The sequence below is a fragment of the Galeopterus variegatus genome, unplaced genomic scaffold (genome assembly GCF_000696425.1).
Source record: "Galeopterus variegatus unplaced genomic scaffold, G_variegatus-3.0.2 Scaffold3472, whole genome shotgun sequence".
Classification (NCBI taxonomy): domain Eukaryota; kingdom Metazoa; phylum Chordata; class Mammalia; order Dermoptera; family Cynocephalidae; genus Galeopterus; species Galeopterus variegatus.
Genome location: NW_007729583.1, coordinates 107,909 through 130,271, shown reverse-complemented (window position 1 = coordinate 130,271; position 22,363 = coordinate 107,909). Strand labels below are relative to the sequence as shown.

Genomic DNA, 22,363 nt, shown 5'->3' with positions numbered 1-22,363 from the left:
GAGGATAGTGAAGAAGGTTGAAATAATTTTGTGGACGAGAGACAAAACTTTTTAGAGAAACATTAAATTGCAGGACCATCCTGGGGCCTCATGAAGTTGGTGATCATAGTTTCACAGTGCTGTGATTTTTGAGATTTTTTCCTCAGCCATGTTTTGCTACATTATATATATGAATGTCTTGGTTTTGGATATAGCTGTTTTCTAGCTACAGACACATGTAAGACATATACTCATATAAAGAACTGAATAAAGGATACCATACAGAAATTACAATATGTAGGTACAAAGATGAGTTACAAGCTAAAGGGTGCTCAGGAGTCTGGACTGTAATCACATAAGCTAAATAAGCTGGAATATTAATATACTTTTTAAATGTTTTAAAACCAAGAGAAACTGAACAGCTTGTTTTTTAAAGCAAACTGTCCAAATCTGAGCCATATTTTTCATATAAATCACAAGTAACAGTGAATTGATTTTAGAAGACACATTTTTAAGAGGCATGGAAATTACAACATTAGAATTTCAGAAGCTAGAATGTAAGCTTCAGGGCAGAGATCTTTGTTTTTATTCACTGATGTAGCCTGAATTCCCCAAACAGCCCCAGATTTTTAGTGATGGTGCTGGCAATTAAAAACCAAAATAGTGCTTTGAAATTGATATATAACCCTTTGTCGCAATGGCTTTTTTGTTTCAGAGCTATTTATGAAGAAATTGATGTTCATCACCACAAAGAAACTAAAAGTCATAGTGACTGTTGAGGTAATTCCACATTCCATATAATTTCAGTGTAATTATCACTTTCTGTATTTAGTATTTATATTTTGTTAGGGCCATCTGAGTCTGACACTTTAGTGAGTGAAATATTATTATACCAGATCCTCTGAGTCACTCAAATTGTAATGAACTGTTGTTCACTAATGAAATACATTCTTTGTGATCATGTCAGCTGGAAATAATGAGGCTGGGGAATACAGAAGTTGGTTTACAGAATAGAAGTATTACTGCCAACAAAAATATTTGATCAATACAAATTTCTTAGCACCAAAATCAGGCATTTGTCTCTAATGTGCAGTTAGTACTTGTTAACTGGTACCAGAATTCATTCATTGTTAGTCCTCCAAATAGGTCTGGGTTTTTCCTGTTTGCTGCACTAGTCATCCCATTTATTCACTGAGTGCCTGGTTATTAGTGACCTTTTAACCTTATTTATTCCCCTCACACCTCCTCCATGGAATAAGTAGTACATCTCCACCTCTTCTCCACTAGACTGTGGCTCTCCAGCCTCTCAGTGGAGAGAGATGAAGAAGAGTTATTAAGAAATGGGGAAATAGAAGGATAGGATGGAAATTGGCCATTTTCTTCTCTTTGTTATAGGTGAAAATGGCTGATCAGCTCGCTAGCTACATTGGAGGTGCCAACTTTCTAAAGGGTAGACCCTGTCCAGCTTTGAGGCCTGGAAGACAAGACCTACCAACAGTCAAAGGCACAGTAGAACATTTCTCCTCTGCTATAATTAAGTTTAAACAGAAGAGTAACAGTTCCAGGGTAATATTTATGGTTCCTGATAACAGCTCGAGATTATTTCAGTAGAACCTGGTTGTAACAAATATTCACTTCAGAAGAAAAATTATGTAGTTCTTGGGATAGTGTCTTATGTGTCCCAGGCCCTCCTACATTTAGAAAAGAAATCATCACAGAGCTGTGATAAGAGTAGGTTAAGATTATTTTACTGCAAATTTCTGAATAGATGTAAACATGAAATGTGAGAAACTAAGTGTATTATTCAGGAAGAATACTGAGTGCCTTCCTTTAAAGTTGAATGTAAAAGTCAATTTGCACTTCTTTATAAATACTGCTCTGGTTTAGAATTATGAATTATAAAAGCATTGATGATTGAGTTTAATTATATTTCAGATGTCCTGAACAGGTCACTAGATTCTGTATCAGGTGGTCTTTAAATATGATTCTTTATAATGCTCAATGTTTTTTTCTTTCTTTGTACTGTAATTTAACATTTCTATTTGAAACAGACTACTGGAAAACATTGAAAATAAATTGTACATTCATTTATATACATTTCAATGACAAATAAATTACTATTAAAATAATTTAATGCATTTTTTTTTTTTAGTCTATTCCCAGAACTTTTAATGTCAGTAAATCTTCACATCCCACCCTTACATGTAACATTCAGGGACTTGGAACTATGATGGTAAATGCTAGCAGCCTAGTATATATACTTCTGCATTTTATTTCAATTCCACGATACCACATTTTCAAAGTAATTATCTATATTCTGAATGTAAAATAGCCCTGGTTCTTAAAGGAAAAATAGTCAAATTTGAAATAATCTTTGAATATAATCTTTGGGTAAGCTGTTAGGGCTTAGGGATTCCTCTTCTACTTTGAGCTTTTAAAAAATAGTGACTTCATACTGAAGGAAAGTAGTAAGGTACTTCAAAAAGCTCACGGAAAGATTTGCATTATCTTTTCATAATATTTTTCCATGAACCTTTCGAAGTACCCTCGTATTTTACAGATAATAATAAACATGGTCAGCAATTCTGGCCTATGGCCTGAAACAACCCTGACCATAATATTAAAAAAAAAATTCTCAGATTAACCACTGCAAGTATGAAGGGCTAATAATTTGGAAGGGAACTACTGAATTAAGCTGAACCATCAAGTCCATATTTGAGAAACATAATTAAGCTGAACGATTGAGTCTGCATATTTAAGAAACAAAGCAGTCTCTTTAATACTATCAAACTATTAAGTATGGCATTGAACAGTCATAAATTCTAAATAGGCAGTGGGTGTCTTGTGATAAAAGCTGAACCTGTTCTCTAAATTTTAAGTGGGATAAATTAGTTCGGAGGAAAAAAAGAGTAGAATCATTTAAAATAGAAGGCTTTACATTATTGTAGAATATTTCTCTTCTGAGAAGACAGGATACATGATTTTTCAAAAATCACAAATTTGAAGCAGGATTTAGTTGCTGACTTCATTTATAGCCTGGAAGTGACAACTTGTGCCCTTCCTTTGCTTCAAAAAAAGTATAAGAAAGAGTGATGAGATCAACATTCACCATTCTTGGATCTTCAGCAAATTCAGGATCAATGTAGAAAAACACTGGCATATCTACTTCTTCTTGGGGATTAAGCCTTTGTTCTTCAAAACAGAAGCACTAGAAGTTATAGAAAAGGTATTTATTTAATAACATTTCTATTCCCTCACCTGCAACAAAAACTAGTAGTTCATTTCTTGACTTTAATAAGCATACTGTTAAATATAATCTTTAAGTTGTGTGACAGAATTGCAACATCTTTTCATCTCAGATTGAGTTTTGCTTTAAGGATTGAAAATAAACAAATTACCGTAATTCTAATCTTAAAATCAGATATCCATTTGGTCTGGCTCTCAATCTCTCCATAGCAAGTATAAACAATGAAGAAAAATAGCTTGAAGTTTAGAAGAAAGGAATTTTTAGAAATTACAAGTATTTACTAAAACACTAAGTTTCATACTGAACAGTTTCGTGTACCTTTATCATATTCTATAAAATTTGCATTTAGTTGTACCTGTATTTTATTGAAATACTGTCCAGCTTCAAATGGAACAACATTGTATGTAGAAATTCCAATTATGGGTTTGTCACTAGGATTCTTAGCTTTGTAAAACGCCAGTGCTGTCTCTCCTGGCACTACCTGTTGTAAAGAATACACGTTATCAAAACTTTAAATGTCAAACAGTTCTTTTTTCCCTGCTAAATCAGTCATTATTTTTCCTATGCATCAGACCGTACATAATACTTAACTGAAACTAAAGTAAAGGTGAGCAAATTGTGACTGTTACCCATAAACTTTTCTGAGTTTCAAATAATTTTATTTGCGTAAGTCAGTGAGGACCAATGCTCTATTACGCATAATTTGTTATGGACTGTCCTCTTGCATACCTGAGGTCTTCAAGCAATAATCTGAAAATTATTTAAAATGTGTCCAAGGACAAGCCAGGCATATCACAATCCAAACCTAACTTCTTTATATATACATTTATATCTGAATGCCATGATTTGACTAAATATTTTTTCAAAAGGAGACAACATTAAACTTACCTTACAACCAGAGAAAATTAAACTTACAATCTGACTGAATGGTACCTTTATTTAACCAAAAAGTGTTAATACTTTGTTTTGGGAAAATAAGTAAAATAGCAAGGCTTAAAAAAAAAATTCCCCAAAAATATTCTGTCATTTGTATCAATTCAGCCACTAAAACCTTGTTCACTAGCATGTAACTGGAACTAACATTCAAAATCATAACCTATAAAATCCTTAATCATTGGAGAGATTCAGTCATGTTTACTATACTAGGCAAGCCCTAATATTCATAAGTTTTCCAAGAAGGATTGAAATTAAGTCTTTCTGGCTAATCAGTTAATGAGATAACTCCAGTTAAAATCCTCACAGGATTGTGGTTAGTCAAAGTTTTAGGAAACTTTTTAGGTATACTCTTACTTGAGTACAACATGTCTATCTACTTTCTACTGATTATTTCAAAAGTCCTTAATTATTTTTTTTTCTTTTTGGACAGGGATACTTTTTAATATAAACCAGTAAACTACTTTTTATTATAACCACTGATTTTCAATATTTTTCCTATATCATCTAGACCTGAGGAAAAGTCAAGAATATATATAGTGTGACAACTACTGCTACTCCCAAGATTAGTGACCAGAGGACTTTAGTCCACTTTTAATATGATTCTAATAAAACGTGACACTGTCTGTTGTTCCAAACTGACTTTTATTATCAAGTAACTTAAAGTATGTATTTTGTTACACTAGGTGTAGGGTACTATAAAAAAGTATGAATAAAAGAATTATAGTAATGGAAACTGTATTTTGAAATTAAGTTTATGAGTGAAACAGTTTAAGTGATGAAAGGAATTTTTCGTTTAAAAAAAAAAAGCAATCTTTTAATGATTGCTCAGTCACTTACATATATTTCTGTTTGCTGAGGTCTAAAGTTCCATTGGAGACTTGCATGCACATCTGCATTGAAGGTAACTTTAATGATTCGATCCTTAACAGGTACCATGTTTTCAATCTGGTCTGATGCATGACCTGCAACTGCTGATCCTCCAAGTCCTGTAATCTAGAAAAAGATACTAAATACATTAAACAGTACTTTTAGTTGTTGATGATTTACTTATTGGATAAAAATAAAATTTTAAAAACAATTTAACTTTAATAATCCAGTTGGAGCCAATTTACATACTGTCACTGTTTCCTATAACTGTGTCGATGGTTTGACCACTTTTGGGGTATCAAGAGCCTATACTTGTCGAAGTCATTCCTATTTTTTAGCAATCCCTTGGCTATCTGGCATGGTCAGAAATGAGTCATTCAGGAAAAGCAGATTCTCTAGATAAGTGAATTATCACTGATAACAGAGCTCAGAATTTCCAGCTTACCCGTTTATTAAACATACTTCTCTTTATTGCTAGTATTTTATATTAACTATAGAAATAAAATTTACCCATGACCCGGTCATTTTAATGAAAATACTTAAATAACTCCATTTTTCTATGTTCTTGTCTGGTCCTTTTCCATATCATAACTTTTATAGTCCAAATTAGTTTATAGCTTCACTTCTACATTCTGCTTTTCTAAGTTATCTTAAGTATTTTCTCATGTTGGTGAATTTTTAAAAAAATTTTTTCTGTATTTCGCTGTATAGTACAGCTTTTACAGATATCACCTATTAATCAGAGCACCTAATTCCTTTGGTTACTGAATCAACTAATCACAGGGCATCAGGATAATCTGTGTCACACTCCTTCCTTCTTGCTGTTATTTCCTTATCAGATGCTTTAAAAAAGTCCTTACTTCCAAGGTCATCTTTCTTCTGATGCTTGAGATTGCCAGAATTCTGGTATCTGGATAGTTTATGTGTTACTATACTAGGACAAAAAAAAAAGCCAAATTTGAGGCTAGGGGGAGACTCCCAGCAAGAGACAGTATTACATCTTCTGCTTGTTACACAAGTCAACTAGCTTCAGTTAACTGCCATGCTACCTTATTTATTACATTATAACCCTAGAAGATGCATCAGAGGGCAAGCAAGCCTGTATCCTTGTTTAACAAATAAGTACATTCTTCTGTGTAAGAGTGCTATAAGGTTTGAATTTTAAGATTAACTCATTTTCCTGAAGAATTTGAGTCACTTGATAAAAATTTGTGTCCTCCCTCAATAAAGATTCCTCAATATGTTACTTGAATATGGATTCTTCATATTTCTATGTTCAATGCTTAGAGAAATTAAAACAGACAAGCAAAAATAGTAGAAAAGATGTCCTGGGCTCTAGTCTAGTTGTGCTTGACTAGCTCTAAGAACTAAATAAATCTTATTTTCTTTATGCTACACTTTACATGCTCATAAAATGAGGTCACTGTATTAAGTAATTTATAATCCTTACTTCTGGTTCCAGAATTCCAATTCCAAAAGTAATAGAAGTGTTCTTTTGGAAATATCACTGTTTAACATCGAACTTGATTTTGATGACAAATTACTTTTTTTAACCTTTCTGTCCTACGATTGCAAATGGGTGCGTGCATGCATGCACACGATTGTCAACTACTTCAGTTTAGGGAGCGCTTCTCAGCCTCTGCACTACTGACATTTTGAATTGGGGGATGGGAGGTAGAGTCCTGTGCAATGTTGGATACAGAGTGGCATCCCTAGTCTCTACTCACTAGATGCTAGTAGCACCCTATCCCCACCACCTACTCCCTCCACCCCCTGCAGTATGACAACCAAAAAAAAAGCCCTTTTGACTTCTGCTGTTACACCATCTAAAAAAAAGATAAGTTGATTTCCATAAAGACAGAAGAAGCAAGCCAGATGTTAACAATGTTAGCAGGAAAGAGCAGTAACCCCTGTGACAAATACCAGTCATGGTGTTAAACTAGTGATTAACAGACGTTGCTGCGCATTGGAATCACCTGAGGAATCTTTGAAAATTACTGATGCCTGGCTCCCACTCTCACTCTGATTAAATGGTAAGCTGTGTGACCCTTCAGGATTTTTAAAAGCTCTCCAGGTGACTGCAATATACACCAAAGCTTGGGAACCACTATCTTACCGAACACTTACTGAATGAAAAGTGTGTAGCTCTCACTTGTGGCCTGATTTTTAAACCAAAATTCCTGGTCCCTATCCCAGACCTCCTAATCAGAATCTCTGGGCTTGGGGAGCCCTGACTTGTGTACTTAAGGTGATTCTAATGCCCAATCAAAGCTGCAAACTACCAGGTAAGAACTATGGAGAAATATATGAAATAGGTGAACTTTGACTTTGCCAGTGGTACTCAAAATCAGCTACAGGACTTATTAAAATACAGATGGCTTGTCCTGCCCCCAGGGTTTCTGATTCAGCAGTTCTGGAGCTGGGCCCTAGAATTTGCACTTAGGTTCCCAGGTTATGATGATGCTGGTACTGGGGATCACGCTCCGAGAACCACTGCACTAGAACTTCTAAATCTAAATGAGAGCCCAGGGTAAGCACAGTACGTATTAACAGGGAAAAAGCTTAAAAGGCCGAATCCATGCCTATGTGGATGAACAGCCAATCCCAGTTTAAGCACAAGAAACACGAATGCTCCCATCTGCGGGGTTAACCTTAGCACATAAACCACATGTGGGTCGCAGATTAGTACATTTTAAAAGCGTGTGTGAGCAAGAGGATAAGGCCGACTGCTGAGACCCCAAGCAGAAGCTGCGGACCTTTTTTGATGAGATGTAACTCAGACATCAGGGAATTTCACTCCGCAGGGTGTTATAAGCACAAGTGCTACGGACAACTGAGTCCTAGTTGTTGTTTTGCCGCCAATTTCCTTGGTGACCTTGGGCAAGGCACTGTTTTGAGCCTGTTTCCTTTTTGGTAGATAACCTTGGCATCCCTTGCAAACGCCCCACAGAGCGATGGCTGTCCAGGCTTTTGTCCTGCACGTCCGCCCCTCCTGATCGCTCCGCCCAATGGGCAGCACCGGCCCCTACCTGGCAATAGAGCCGGTAAAAGGGCACGGCGGCGTAGGACGCCCCCAGCATGCCCACGGCGGCCGCGGCCACGTATGTCAGGACCGTCTTGTTCCGCCGCCGCCAGTCCTCCTCCTGCGCGCGCGTGAAAGGGTTCGTGCTCTTCGGCCGCCGCGGCGGCTGCACGGCTGGGTCGCGGGCCAGGCCGGGACGCTCCCATGTCCCGAGCCGCGTCAGCCCCCTCTCAGCACGTCCTGTCCCATTCCTCCCCGGCCTGAGGAACGGCTGTACTCTCTCCGCAGCCCTGGCGGGGGACTCAGGGTGGCTCCAACGCCAGCTACAGAATGCGAGGCGCCTCCATTCCGGATGCCAGAGCCCTCCCATAACCCCCGGAAAGAACGCCCGCCTGTCAGGGACGGGAGGTCAGATATCGCGATGCCTGTTCTGTCTCGCGGTGTCTGGGTTGGGCCTTCCGCTGCCTTGGCTACCAGGCTCCTCAGGTGGCTTCGCTTGGAGTCGGGCTACGGAGGCCGGGTTGCCAGATTACGGGTAAGTTCGCGTTTTGCTTCGTGAGCGTGCCTTCCACTTTGCTTCTCTCCAGTGCTTCTCTAAGTTACTTTTAGGAAACGCGTTTCGCTCGTCCGCGTGCAAGCTTATCATCATTTGGGATTGTGCCCCTGATCTTCCTAAACTCTAGCAGCCTTTGTCTCAACCTAGCGGTCCCCAGCGGCAGCTCATCCGCGGCCCTTTCACTGGGGTTCGCTGGCCCCTGTGCTTACTGCCCTTGCCTTGAGCTCAGGCGCCACCTCTGTCAGGAAGCCTTCCAGTGTTAACTACGGCCCTCTTGGACACTCACGACATCTGCATTTTCTCAGCCCCTGGGCAATTGGCTTCCCCTGCTCGGATGCCCCTTTACTATTTGTCCAGAGAGAATCACCACAGCTGGAGCGGGAGTGACGCTGTCAAACTCAAGTTTGTTCAGAAGACAGTGACCAGGATATGAGGATCATTGAAGGGAGGATTGAAGGAAATGGGGATGTTCATCTTGGAAAAGAAACCCATGGGGGATGTAATAGCTTTGTTCGGTGGTCCCACAGGACAAACTAGGACCTGAGGGGTGCAGACTGCATACTTGATTTACTGTAACAGAAGGAAGCATCTTTCTAGAAACTATAAAATAGTTGATGAGAGCTCAGGTTCTGAGTTTAGGCAGTTCTGGATTTTTACCCGGGTCCTCACCATCACCCTGTGTCCTTGGGCTAGTTATTTGACTTCTCTAAAACCTAGTGGCCTTATTTATAAAATGGAAATCGTAACAGTGACAATATGCATATAAAATGATTTTCACAGTGCCTAAGGCATAGTAAGAATTTAGTAAAAGTTAGGCTTTATTTCTAATGGCCAGAGCCAGTCTAATTATCCCCACTTTATGAAGAAGCTGAAGGCTCGAGAAACTTTAAGTGATTCAACATTTATTTATTTCACTCTTACTGTGGGCCAGACACTATTCAACCTGCTGGTGCTATAGCACAGAAGTCAAACAAAAGATCACTTTTGTTATGGTGTGTGCTTTCTCCTGAGGGACTCAGGAGATAATCAAGTAACATAAATAAATGAGGGAATTTCAGGTAACAGTGAGTGCATTGAAGACAAAAGCATAATGTGATTCAGTGATGAGGAGGGGTGGTAAACTAAGGTGTTTCTGCAGAGGTGACATTTGAGCCTCCTGAAGAATGATAAGGAGCTACCTACACAATGACAATTCTGGGCCATCTAAAGTCTCAGAGGCAGGAAATCGCTAGATATGCCTGAAGAACAAAAAGGAGGCCAGTAAGTTCCTAGCATAGTGAGGGGGGTGGAAAGTGGTAGGAAATGGGGTCAGAGCAGGTATTCGGAGGCCTGATAATACAGAGCTTTTTAAAGGGATGTCCAAGAGTTTGGTCTTTATTCTAAAAGTAATAGTAAGCTATTGGAGTGTTTGAAGCCTACAAATGATATGATTTGATTCACATTTTTTTGAAAAAAGATATTGGTTACTTTGTGGAGAATGGATTAAAGGGAGTGGAGACAAGAATGGAAGTAGAATAATCAGGAGGCAATTGCAGTAGTCCACGTGAGTGATGATGGTCACCTTGAGTGAGTAATTGATTAACCTGTGGTCACCAGGCCAGAAGATTGCAGAGCCAATAAAATCCAACTCTTTTCTGACTCCTTTCTACTCTGGCACAGTCTCCAAAATTTCAAGATTCTATGATTCTACAAACATATTGTATTATAATGATATTTGAAATTCTTTTTCATATGTGTGTACCTTGGTTCTTATAGCAGACTGTCAATTCTTTCAGGAGGAGACCTCTCATATTTTAATTTTCTTATAGTATAGACTCAAATCCAATTCAAATACAAACATTCTTCAAGCCAACAATAAATGAGCATTGTTTTTCTCCAGGCACCCCTTCCGTATAGCTCCAGGTTGCAGTTATAAATATATGTCAGTAATAGTGTCTTTGTCTTGGACTCTCTGTTATTTATTTTTTTGTAATTGCAAAATGGAACTATCATTTCTAAGGTACAATAATTGTGATAGCAATAAAGTGGTGTTGGTCTTTTAGCTTTACTGCTTTAGTAAAACAATATATGCATCATATCTGATCTTAATATGATAATATGACAATTCATGTTTATGAAATACTTATGATGATGATTAAAATATTTTGGTATTTCACTTATATTGAGAATGTACTTTGTAGAATATCATTTAGTTCAATCTCCAATTAACTTTTCACTTTGAAACAATTTAAAGTTTAAATAAAGGTTGCAGAAATAGTATACAAACTTCCCACATATTCATCATCTTGATTCTCCAATCTATAACATTTTTGCTCCATTTGAGAATAGATTGCAGGCATGATGTTCCAGAACCATAAATGTAATACTTACATGTGTATTCATAATTATGAGGACACTTTCTCCTTCATAATCACAGTATAGGCATCAAAATCAGGAAGTTATCATTAATCCAGTATTACCATGTGTAGTCAGTTTGGGCTGCCATAACAAATACCACAAACTGGGTTGCTTAAACAACAGACACTTATTACTTATAGCTCTGGAGGCTGGGAAGTACAAGATCAAGGTGCTAGTTGATTCAGTTCCTTGTGAGGGCTCTCCCTGGCTTGCAGACGTCCACCATCTTGCTGTGTCTTCACATGGCTGGGAGGAGTGAGCAAGCTCTCTGATGACTCTTCTTAGAAAGATGTTAATCCCATCAAATCAAGATCCCACCCTTATGACCTCATTTAACCTTAATTACTTCCTTAATCCATATACAGCTACACTGGGAGTTAAGGCTCCAACATATGAATTTGGGGTGACACAAACATTTAGTCTTTAATACTGTGTTATCTATGGACTCTATTTAAATTACCCCATTTGTTCCAGTCCTTTCCATTTTAGGTCTAGAATCCAATCCAGGATTACTCATTGTTTTTAGTTGTCATGTCTGTTTAGTCTTCTTTAATCTGGAATACTTCTTCAGTCTTTACTGGTTTTTCATATCCTTCATGTATTTGAAGAATACCAGCTGGTTGCTTGGTATAATGTCCCTCACTATGGGTTTGTCTGATGTTTCCTTGTGGTTTATGAACCTTTTGCAAGAGCACTACAGAAGTGATGCAGTGCTGTTCTCAGTGAATTCTCTTAGGAGTCACATGATGTCAATTTATTCCATAACTGTGATGTTAACTTTTATCTCTTTATTAAAATTGTGTCTGCCAGCTCTCTCTATTATAAGGTTAATTAATAAATATGTAACACTTATTAATTAATAAGTAAGCAAATTAACCATTTTGTGGGGAGAAGCTTGGAGACTGTATTAATATTTGTTTTTCATCAATCTTCTACCAGATTTAGCATCCATTGATGATTCTTGCCTGAATCTGTTATTACTGTGATGGATGTCAGATGACAGTTTTGTAATATTATCACTTCTTCTAGATTTATGTTGGCATTCAGCTGTAAGGTAGAGCTTCTCTTTCTCCTCTGTATATGTTTTATTCATGTATGTGTTTATATCAGTGTAGACTCATGAATTCCTATGTTAATCACAGATTAAAACTTATTACTATCAGTTTTTATTCTGATTTCAAATTTTCCTAGACATGGCCAAGTAGAAGCGCCTTTTTGACATGTTCCTATCATCCTTTTATCACTTTCTTACTTTCTGCTACAGCAAGATATGCCAGGCTCATCTTGCATTTTCCTGTCCTAGCCATGGAGTCAGCCATTTCTGCAAGGAGTTTCGATTCCTTTAGTGGGGAGTGTTATTTAGAAACAAAATCTGGGCACTAGAAGTGCTCATTGATACTGGAGTGCTATTTCTAGACCTTCTCAGTAGAGAGAACTAGACAGTTTAAATACATAAACACATACAGATAGGTGTATGGGTGTCCAACAGTGAATCCAAATCCAGCTACCATTATCTTCAATGTATATACTTATTTGCTCAATCCTCCCTGTATGTAAGCACATTACCATGGCAGAAAGCTTCGACCCAGAAATGTGAGCTCATCTCTGCTTGGCACATCAGCTCAAAGCTGGGCATTGGATATGTCACCAACTGGTCACCATCTCAGCAGGACAGAAATGAGGAGGAAGAAGGAAAGAGGAAACTCTAGGAAGCTAAGTTCCAAACATTTTAGAAGGAGTAAGAGAAAAGAAGAAAGGCCAGTTAGGAAGTTTGGTTCTAGAGACATAGGCCCTTCTTCCTACCCTTTTAGCAAGCTCAGTCCATGAAGGAGGCAATCTCCCAATTTTACTGTTGAGGAAATGGGCTTAGAATGATGAAGTAACTTGACAAGGCTTACTCAGTTGAGTAGTGGCAGAGCTGGAACTTAAGCTTGGATTTTTTTTTTTTTTTTTTGACTCCTTCTTGCTGTTTTTTACTGCATCTTGTAGAGAGCAGATTTGTGATGGATGACAACAAACAAGAAAAACACAGATTTCAGCATTAGGAAGTATTTCTGTACTTCTGCTTCAGTTAAATCATCATTAATGTGATTGCCTGTTTTTAAGATGGTACATTTTAAAATTATTTCCAAGTTAGAACAAACAGTTTAGACAGTGTTGAACATAGGATTAGGGTCAGAGACCAAGGTTTAAACTTGAGTCCAAGGAGTTCTTATGATAATAAAAGGTCTAACCTCAAAATATGCATAGGTACAATCATAATGGAACGTTGGAAAATGCTGAAATACGTGTTTTTCTCTGAAGGTTTAAACAAATTCATAACCCTGGGCTGCAATTCTTGTCTCAGTGTGCTTGTGGTAATGCATAAATCATTGTGATATCTAATGCTAAATAATGGGGTTCACTATGAATAGAATAGGAGCTCCTTAGGGCAAGGCTAGTCCAATCCTGTTCTGCAGGTATAGGTGTTGATGACACACTTATCAAGGATCAGACTGACATTTCAAACTTAACACCTTTAATTTGAAATATACTTCAGCAGTAAATAATTAAATTTTGTAAACTCTCTCTAGTTAGCTATGATAATGTCCAATTTTACATATTAGGTAAAACAAATTGAAAGAAAATGAGCCAAAATGCTGGGTACTGTTCAGGCTTTATTAAAGGAGGAAAAACCTGCTGGGCTGTGCTCAAAATGGTGGAGAGAGCAGCTAGAAGGGGTACATACGGCTATATGGGTTGGTGGACACGAAAAATGCAGGTGGGGAGGGGGAGGGGGTGCTGGTGTGTGGGATGTGGTTGACAGTTGGTGTGGGTGTGGTGGGTAGAGGTGACATAATCAATGATGGGAGGTACCTCCAGGCGGCAGTGGAAGGGTTTCTTTGTCTGGGAAACCACAAGGTAGAGGGTTTCTTTGTTTAAGGAAACCAGGAGATAGGGTAAAAGACTGGCGGCCATTTTGTTCTCAATATAGCACCGGTCGCATCCGTGATGACGTCAGTCACATCCAAGGTGACATGACCGCATCCAAGATGGCACTGGCCATGTCCAAGATCTATCATTCCTGCCTTTCAAGTATACGAAAAGGGGAAAAGGGGCGAAGGCCTCATTTTCTGAAGCTACTTCCTGCTGAAAGTGGGTGAGGAGGAAAAATCTGGCCACACAAAAATGCCATCATCCTGTCATAGGGTGAGATCTTCTAAAAGGAGAGGTTGATATTTATGTTCCATGAACAGTTCATTTACCTTTTGGTTGGCGAAAGCCTATGTACGGTCCTGCAAAAAACTGGAAAAACACAGGAAAAGACAGGGGCCAACAGCAGGAGAAGTCCCAGAATGGTAAGGGGTCCCAGTAGGGGCATCAGCCAAGGGGTCCATTTCCATAGCTTGCTCCACCCTTCCCAAGAATTAGTGGCAGCTTGTCTCCTTTTTACCATTTGGTCATGGGATTGTTGGTCCATATTTCTAACGATGCCAGATTTATTGGTATAAAAGCAGCATTCTTCTCCTGAGACTAGACAGAGACCTCCCTTCTGTGCTGTTAACAGTCCTAATCCTCACCTGTTCTGTAAGACAACTTCTGCTAGGGAATCTAATTGGTCTCGGAGGGCTATCAAAGTTTGGGCTACCTGGTCAAGTCCATCAGCTAGCTCTCGGGTTACTTTATGATAGTAAGTTGTTGAGGTAGCTATGCCTCCCACTCCTGTTCCCACTCCTGCCGCTACGCCGAGCCCGAGTAGCAGAGGAATAACCTGAGTAGCTCATTTCACCCAAGTGTGAGCCACCAGAGGGATCTCTAAAATTTGGTTGCCAGGGACAATGTTAATTTGGGGTGTTAAAATTGCTAAGGCACAAGTTCCCATCCAGTTCTGTGGAAGGCATTGGTATGAAAATGGCCCACAAACAAAGTAGACCCTTTCCAGAGGCTACAGATGATGTTTGTGTTGTCCCTTGGAATGGTCTGTTTGCAATCTTTTATTGTGAGATTGCCCACTTCTATATTGCCACTAAGATTTGTTAGACAATACCCTGCTGGCTGAGTTAAAGTGATGTGGGTGGGCACCATTCCCAAAAGGCCTGAGGTATGATTGTCTGTAGGCCAGTTAGACAGATTGAAGTTAGATACGGGTGTAGCCTGGTATTGGGGAAGGGTCATTCGCAGGAAGAGCCAGCACCCCCCTACTAATGAGGGAGACATATAATTAAGCAAATGGTGGGTGGCATTGAGGAGCTGTATAACTTTGGGGTCTATTTGGGATGGACGTTGGGGTCGAGGGAGCCAGAGAAGACATTGGCTTGGCTGGGTGGGAGTAAGACTTTTAATGTCTCGTTTAATTTGTTTTTGACATGTTTCATCCTGGAGCCCTCCCCCATCACTATAACCTAGGTGTGGTTTTAGTGAAGCACACATATTTGCCTCTTGGAGAGCACTGGGCTCCACCAGAGTTCCCCTTGGAAAGAACCATCCAGTAGGGTTTTTTTTCCCCCCATGGGAACATGATGTGGCTGTGGACTTATAGCAGGGGGCCAGAAGATGTGTAATATCTGTGAAAATAGTTTGGATAGTCCCATGCCCAAGTCTACCCAGTGCCTGTGCACCAGTCGTCCATCCCAACCCGAAGATTCTGACCTGGGAAATGCGCTGTGTGCATGGTGAAGCAGATACCCATGTTAATGGTGAGAGCTGCAAAAACAGAAGGAGGAAAAATGTGAGGGTGGGGGGACTGAGAGAACACATGATAGAAAAAAGGAGTAGAGGGCAAATCCGTAAGGGGTGTAATCGCAGAGGATGCCCTGCCAGGCTAGCTCAGTCACCCACTCAAGGATGTTATCCACGTCAAAGGAGGCAGGCTGGGATCTGTCTCAGTTTAGATCCTGAATAAATGATGTGAAGCGGGCCTGTAAGAGTGAAAGGATAACTGCCAGGGGTAGTATCACCTCTTTTGGGATTGGGGCAGAAAAAGTTAATTTAAAAGGTACATTGACTCAGTGAGATTGCTAAGACACATCCTACTGGCACGAGGTATAGGAGTGCCAGGAGAATTTTTTCTATGTTGCTACAATCTCTTGGGGTGGTGGATGCCAATCCTATAGCCAGTGTTAGGACAAGTAGCACAATAAAGGTTAGAGACACAGGATGGCATATACTTATCATGCCCCACGATGGCAAACTCGGGATAGCAGGTTGGGATCAATCTTGGAGTGGCTCTTGTATGAGCGAGGTAGAGGGGCCTGTAAAAGCAAGAGGATGATTGCCGGGAGGGGAGATGATTTCTCCTCTGGAACTGGGGGAAGAGTGGAGGTCCTGGAAATTTTTTAATTTTGTGGGTCCTAAGATAGATGAAGTATAAGGAAATGTTGGGTTAGGGGTTGAGCAGAGGGACCCCTCTGGATTGGTGTGCATAGATTCGTTGGGTGGAGCCTCAGGTGCTAACTTTACCACAGATAGGTGGTACCAAGAGGTCTTTCCTAGTACCTTTACTGCAGTGGGGGTGGTGGGAAGTACTGTATAAGGCCCCTCCCAGCACAGTGAGAGGGGCTTTGGGGTCTGGGTTTTAATGTATACTTACTGTCCCGGGCTTAGTTTTAAATTTGAGGGAGCAGTTTGGAAAGGATGAGGTAGTAAATGGTTGTCTTGTTCATGAAGAAGGTTCCTAATAAGCAAAAGAGCAGGGAGATACTGGCCTAAAGGTGATGAGCTAGGAGGTAGTGGTGTAAGGGTGAAGGGCCTGCCGTACATGAGTTCAAATGGCCCGAAGCCAGTGGGTTTATGGGGGGCAGCCTGTAAGTGAGCTAGTGCCAAAGGGAGGAGCTGTGTCCAGGGAAGATGAAGCTCCATGCACAATTTGGTGAGGTGTGCTTTAATGAGATGATTAGCCTTTTCTACTTTGCTGGATGACTGAGTCCAATGTGGTATGTGAAGGTTCCACTTGATGTTTAGGGCTTGGGCTGTGAGTTGTGTGACTTGGGAAATGAATGCCGGGCCGTTGTCTGACAGCAGGCCAGTGGGTAGGCCAAGATGGGGGATGATTTCTGAGGCGAGAGCTCGTGTCACTGTGGCTGCATCCTCTGCAGTGGAAGGGAAAGCCTCTGCCCATCCTGTGAAGGTATCTACTAAGGTTAAGAGGTAGCGCATTTTCTTGTGGGGAAGCATGTGGGTAAAATCAATTTGCCAATCTTGGCCAGGAGTACAGCCTCTAGCCTGATGGGTGGGAAAGGATCAGATCTGGAGGCCGCCCTGATTGGAACAACAGGAAAAAATGGAGCAGTTTTGGGTGATTTGTTTAAGTAATTTGATCATGTGGGGAAAATAGTATAGAGGCTAGAGGAGGTGTGACAGGGTTCATGGCCTATGTGGATTGTATTGTGGAAATCTAAGAGGATTTGTTTCACTTGTGTCTCGGGGAGAACATAATGACCAGAAATAACATACCAGCCATCTTTCTTTTGGGCCCCCAGTTCTAGGAGGCGGTGTACCACTTGAGGGGTGTATTGGGGTGAAGGCGTAGGGGTCATAAGAAGAACTGGGGTGAAGGAAGTGTGGGGATCTGATGATTGAGTGGCCTGTTTTGCAGTAAGGTCTACTCGTTTCTTACCCTGAGCTATGGGGCTACTGGAGGCCTGGTGTCCCCTGCAGTGTATAACTTTGACCTCCTTTGGAAGCTGGCAGCCTCAAGAAGCATCCTGATGAGGTGTCCATTTTTTATGGGCCCTCCTTGGGTAGTCATGAATCGTCTCTCCTTCCATATAGCTGCGCAGGAATGTAAGATGTGGTAGGCGTATTTAGAGTCTGTGTATATATTGACTCATTTATCATTGGCCAGTGTGAGAGCACGGGTGAGGGCAACAAGTTCTGCCTGTTGGGAGGTGGTGTTAGGAGGAAGCAGAGCAGCCTTGATAGTTTGTGTTAAGCTTACTATGGCATATCCTGCCTGGGGGACTGGTGCAGAGATGGCACTCCCATCTGTGAACCTTGTGTGTTGGGGCTCTGTAATGGGGTGTTGTGAGATGTGTGGAAAGGGATCGAGGAAAAAATCTAGGGCCTCCATACAATTGTGTTCTATGGGTTGAGAGTGCCTTGGGATGAGAGTGGCTGGTTCAAAGGAGGACAAGGTTTAAAGGAAAACTGAGAATTTTCAATGAAAGTAAGGTGGATGAGTTGTAGACAGGAGGGAGAGAGAATTGACATTGCCTATGATTGACAAGGTCTTGAAGGTGGTGAGGGGAACAAATAACGGTTGTCCAAAGGTTAATTTAGAGGTTTCTTGTGTTAGAAAGGTGGCTGCCGCCAAGGCCCATAAGCAAGGGGCCCATCCCCAGGCTGTGGTGTCTAGTTGTTTTGAGAGGTATGCAACTGGGGAGAAACTATCTCCTGCTTCTTGTCCCAAAACTCTGACTGCCAATCCTTGGGTCTCGGTGATATATAGAATAAAAGGACAAGACAGATAGATATCTCTATCTTTGGGAGAGATAGAGCTGGAGGTGTGAGGAGAGCAGCCTTTAGTTGCTAGAAGGGAGAATGAATGGGCTTTGTGGGAGCTAAGGGAATGGCGAGATCCCCTTTGGCTGCCTCATAAAGTGGCTTTGCTAGCACGCCAAAGTTAGGAATCCATAGGCGAAGATACCCTGCAAGTCCCAGAAAAGAAAGTATTTCGCCCTTTGTGATGGGGGTAGGGAGTTCAGAAATTAGACTCTTGTGATCTACCATTCTCTCTCTGGTGCTGGGAGTAAGGTGAATTCCCAAATAGGTGACTGAAGGGGAGGAAATTTGGGCCTTGCTGTGGGACACTTGATATCCCCTGGAGGCCAGGAAATTAAGGAGAGCAATAGTGTGGGCCTGTGAGTCCTCATATGAGGGGCTACATAGGAGAAGGTTATCTACATATTGTAGTATGGTGCTAGAGGTGAGCGGAAATTCACATAAGTCTCAAGCTAAGGCTTGGCCAAAGAAGTGGGGGCTATCCCAAAGTCCTTGGGGTAGGACTGTCCAGGTGAGTTGTTGGGATCGATGTGTGTCAGGATTGGTCCATGTGAAGGCGAACAAGTCTTGGCAGGAGGGGTGAAGGGGAATAGAAAAGAAAGAATCTTTGAGGTCAAGGACTGAAAAGAAACAAGTTGTAGTAGGAGTGGTGGATAGGAGGGTGTAGGGATTGGGAACAACAGGGGTTACAGGTAAAACAGCTGCATTAACAGCTCAGAGGTCCTGAACCAAGTGGTATTAGCTGTTGGACTTCTTCACTGGGGGGATGGGTATGTTGTATGATGAATGAGTGGGTTGTAAAAGGTTGGAGGAAAGGTGTTTATGTATGATGGGCTTTAACCCTATGAGATGACTGAGAGCAATGGGGTATTGAGGAATGTTCGGAAAAAGAGAAGGTCTTTTAAAAGAACATGGATGGAGGAGTGATGAGTGGCGATGGAGGGGGAAGATGTATCCTATACAATTGGGTTGACCAGGTTAGAGGAAAAGGGAAAGGTGGAGTCCGTAGAGTCCAGGTCTGGGGTGTCTTGGGCCAACAACAGCAAGGAAGGTGTTTGATCACATAAGGTTAAAGTTGCCCTGAACTTTGAGAGAATGTCACACCCCAATAAAGGGGCAGGGCATTGGGGCATAACCAGGAATTCATCTGAGAAGTGGGTGTGGTGAAGTGTGCAGGGGAGGGGTGGTGTCATTCGAGGGCAGTATTTGGATCCTGTAACACCCACCACGGAGATAGAGGATGAAGTGGTGGGCCCTGAATATTTGGGGATAGTGGAATAAGTAGCCCCTGTATTGATAATAAAAGAGATTGGCTTACCTGCTATGAGGAGAGTTACCCTGGGCTCATGTGTTGTGATCTCCATGGGGGCCTTGAACCCTGGGCCTCGTCAGCCCTCCTCCTGGGCAAAGCCAAGAAGTTCAGGCAAGGATGGTCTTACTGGTGGGGCGGGGATTGGCCCACTCCCTCTCTGGAGAGTGGGGCAGTTGACCCCCCAATGACCCTCCTGCCTGCAATGTGGGCAAGGCCCAGGAGGGAGCCTAGTGTTAGGACAGGCTTGAGCCCAGTGGCCTGGTTGGCCACACTTGACACAGTTGCCAGTTGGCACATTTTGAGATTTTGATATGTGAGCACTTTGGGTAGAGGGTCCCCGGATGGCATTGGCCAGAAGCTGGTATTTGACCTGATCTCTCTTGTATCGCTCCTTCTTTTCCTCCTCCTCTCTATTATTAAAAACTTTGAAAGCCAGATTGAGATTTCTCTGGCTGGAACTGGGGCCATCTTTGAGTTTTTTTAGTTTTTTCTGAATGTCTGGGGCAGACTGAGTGATAATATGGGAATGGAGGAGAGCCATCCGAGCCAGGGAAGAGGGATCTATGCGGGTATATTTTTGTAGTGCCTCCAAGAGACAGGTTAGGAACTCGCTGGGGTTCTCAGTGGATCGTTGGGTAATTTCTCTCAATTTATCATAGTTAGCCAACTTCTGGGTAAGTTTTTGCAAAGCAGAAGCTATATGGATGACCATTTGATCTCGGAGGTCATGGTCTCCATGTCTGATCTGATAATTCCAACTGGGGTCAACACAAGGGACAGCTTCAACATCTGTGGGCAATCTATTGTTTTGTGCATGCAACTCATCTGCATGTTGTTGGGCCGCAACCCAGACCTGTTCTCGAACCTCAGGTGAAAGCATAGGTGTAAGGATCATGAAAATAGTATGCCAGCTGAGGTCATAGGATTGTGAGAGGTATTTAAATTCCTTTACATAAGTATCAGGGTCCGTTTGGAGAGATCCAAGATGCTTTTCAACCTGGGAAAGATCAGAAAGAGAAAAGGGAATATGTATGCAAACAGTGCCCTCCATACCAGCAACCTCACGAAGGGGATACAAGGGGTCTGGCAGGTCGAGAGGGGCCGGATGGGTGGAGGAGGCATCCTGAGAGCAGGTGCGCAGTGGCAAAGGGGGCGGGGTTGGTGCAGGCAAAGGGGCTGGGGAGGGGCCGGAGGCATATGGCAGGGGCCGGAGTGCGGAGTGGTCTGAGGGATTGAAAGGAGAGTCAGCATCCGATGCAGGAGGCCGAGCGTGGGCAAGGAGGATTTGAGACATAGTACAGGTTTGACAGAGGGAGGGGCCAGACCGAAGATAGAAGAAAGCCTGAACGTTGGGAATCTCTCCTGCCTTGCCGCTTCTGTGACAGAGATTATCAAGATCTGTTAGGGTGGCCAGATCAAAGGTGCCATTTTCTGGCTGTTGGGATTCGTTATCGAGTTTATATCTAGGCCAGACTCAATTACAATAAAAAAGGAGCCATTTGGGTTTTATATTTCCTTGTAGGCCAAGAGGTCATAGATTAGCCAAGAGGCACTGCCGAGGAGTAGATCGGGAGGGTTTAGTCTGAGCGGATCCCATGCTGAGGGTGAGAAAGAGGAGAAGTCCCAGTAGAAAGAGGGTGGGAACAACAAGGGGCATCACTGTTGTTGTTCTGCCCCCTTGGACAGAGGGCAGCCACCAGTATGAGGGTGTCCCCTGTAAACGGGACAGGAGAGGGGCTTTATCAGCCAGGTGCCTGGTCTTTCGAGTGAGACCATAGTCATAGACAGAGGATTGAGAAAACCCATATGAGTAGATGGGAAGGACTCTCCTAACTCACCCCAAATGAGGCTAGTGGTAGATGTGTCAGTCTGAAGCGTCAAGGCAAAGATGAGAGAGTCCCGGGGCACCCGGTCCAGCAGGTCCGGGAGGGGCGGCCGGAGCCAATCAGCCCAAGAGAGGAGATTAGCCAATGATCTGGCCAAGACCCTTCCCGGGTTTCGGCACCAAAATGAAAGAAAACGAGCCAAAATGCTGGGTACCATTCAGGCTTTATTAAAGGAGGAAAAACCTGCCAGGCTGCACTCAAAATGGCAGGGCAGGCAGCCAGATGGAGTACATATGCTTATATGGGTTGGTGGGCACGAAAAATGGGGGGGGGGGGCGTGCTGCTCTGTGGGATCAGGTCAATAATTGGTGCAGCTGTGGTGGGTAGGGGTGACTAGTCAAGATGGGAGGTAACTCCAGGCAGGAGTGGAAGGGTTTCTTTGTCTGGGAAACCACGAGGTAGGCGGTTTCTTTAAGGAAACCATGAGGTAGGGAAAAAGACTGGCTGCCATTTTGTACTCAATATGGCCCCGGTCGCATCCTTGATGACGTCAGTCGCATCCAAGGTGATGAGACCATGTCCAAAATGGTGCTGGTCACGTCCGTGATGATGTTAGTTGTGTCCAAGGTGACGTGACCGCATCCAAGATGGCATGAACTGTGTCCAAGATGGTGCGGGCCACGTCCAAGATCTATCTTAAATTATTTTTATATAAATCACTTTGATATTCACAAAATGTTTT

At 42.0% G+C, this 22,363-nt stretch overlaps 3 protein-coding genes across 6 annotated transcripts in view; 2 read left to right on the top strand and 1 right to left on the bottom strand.

Moving 5' to 3' along the window:
• The window catches only part of TOM1L1 (target of myb1 (chicken)-like 1), a 41,837-nt gene extending 39,729 nt beyond the window's left edge, over window positions 1-2,108 (top strand). For 3 of the 4 annotated variants that reach the window (XM_008585144.1, XM_008585147.1, XM_008585148.1), the window contains one exon: window positions 695-2,108. In XM_008585144.1, coding sequence (XP_008583366.1) covers window positions 695-758 — 64 coding nt within the window. In that variant the 3' untranslated portion in view covers window positions 759-2,108. The remainder of the gene's footprint in view (window positions 1-694) is intronic. The other variant, XM_008585145.1, reaches the window with a different exon arrangement.
• LOC103600810 (cytochrome c oxidase assembly protein COX11, mitochondrial) lies at window positions 2,094-8,516 on the bottom strand. Its single transcript, XM_008585149.1, has 4 exons — window positions 8,059-8,516; window positions 5,000-5,155; window positions 3,582-3,707; window positions 2,094-3,187 (listed from the first exon to the last, which is right to left on the bottom strand). Exons 1-4 carry the CDS (start codon window positions 8,419-8,421, stop codon window positions 3,005-3,007), a joined length of 828 nt encoding a protein of 275 aa, XP_008583371.1. The 5' UTR covers window positions 8,422-8,516; the 3' UTR covers window positions 2,094-3,004.
• A 58-nt stretch (window positions 8,517-8,574) lies between these two features.
• Window positions 8,575-22,363, top strand: part of STXBP4 (syntaxin binding protein 4) — a gene marked incomplete at its 3' end in the record, with an annotated part of 112,783 nt that continues 98,994 nt past the window's right edge. The window contains exon 1 of the mRNA XM_008585150.1: window positions 8,575-8,586. The remainder of the gene's footprint in view (window positions 8,587-22,363) is intronic.

Excerpts from the sequence above, each read along its gene's own strand:
- LOC103600810 (XM_008585149.1), bottom strand. The coding sequence starts at position 8,421 with ATGGGAGGGCTCTGGCATCCGGAATGGAGGCGCCTCGCATTCTGTAGC. Across the intron at positions 3,708-4,999 it reads CTCAGCAAACAGAAATATAT|GTAGTGCCAGGAGAGACAGC; the intron begins GTAAGTGACTGA and ends TCTTTACAACAG. Across the intron at positions 3,188-3,581 it reads AGTATTTCAATAAAATACAG|TGCTTCTGTTTTGAAGAACA; the intron begins GTACAACTAAAT and ends TATAACTTCTAG.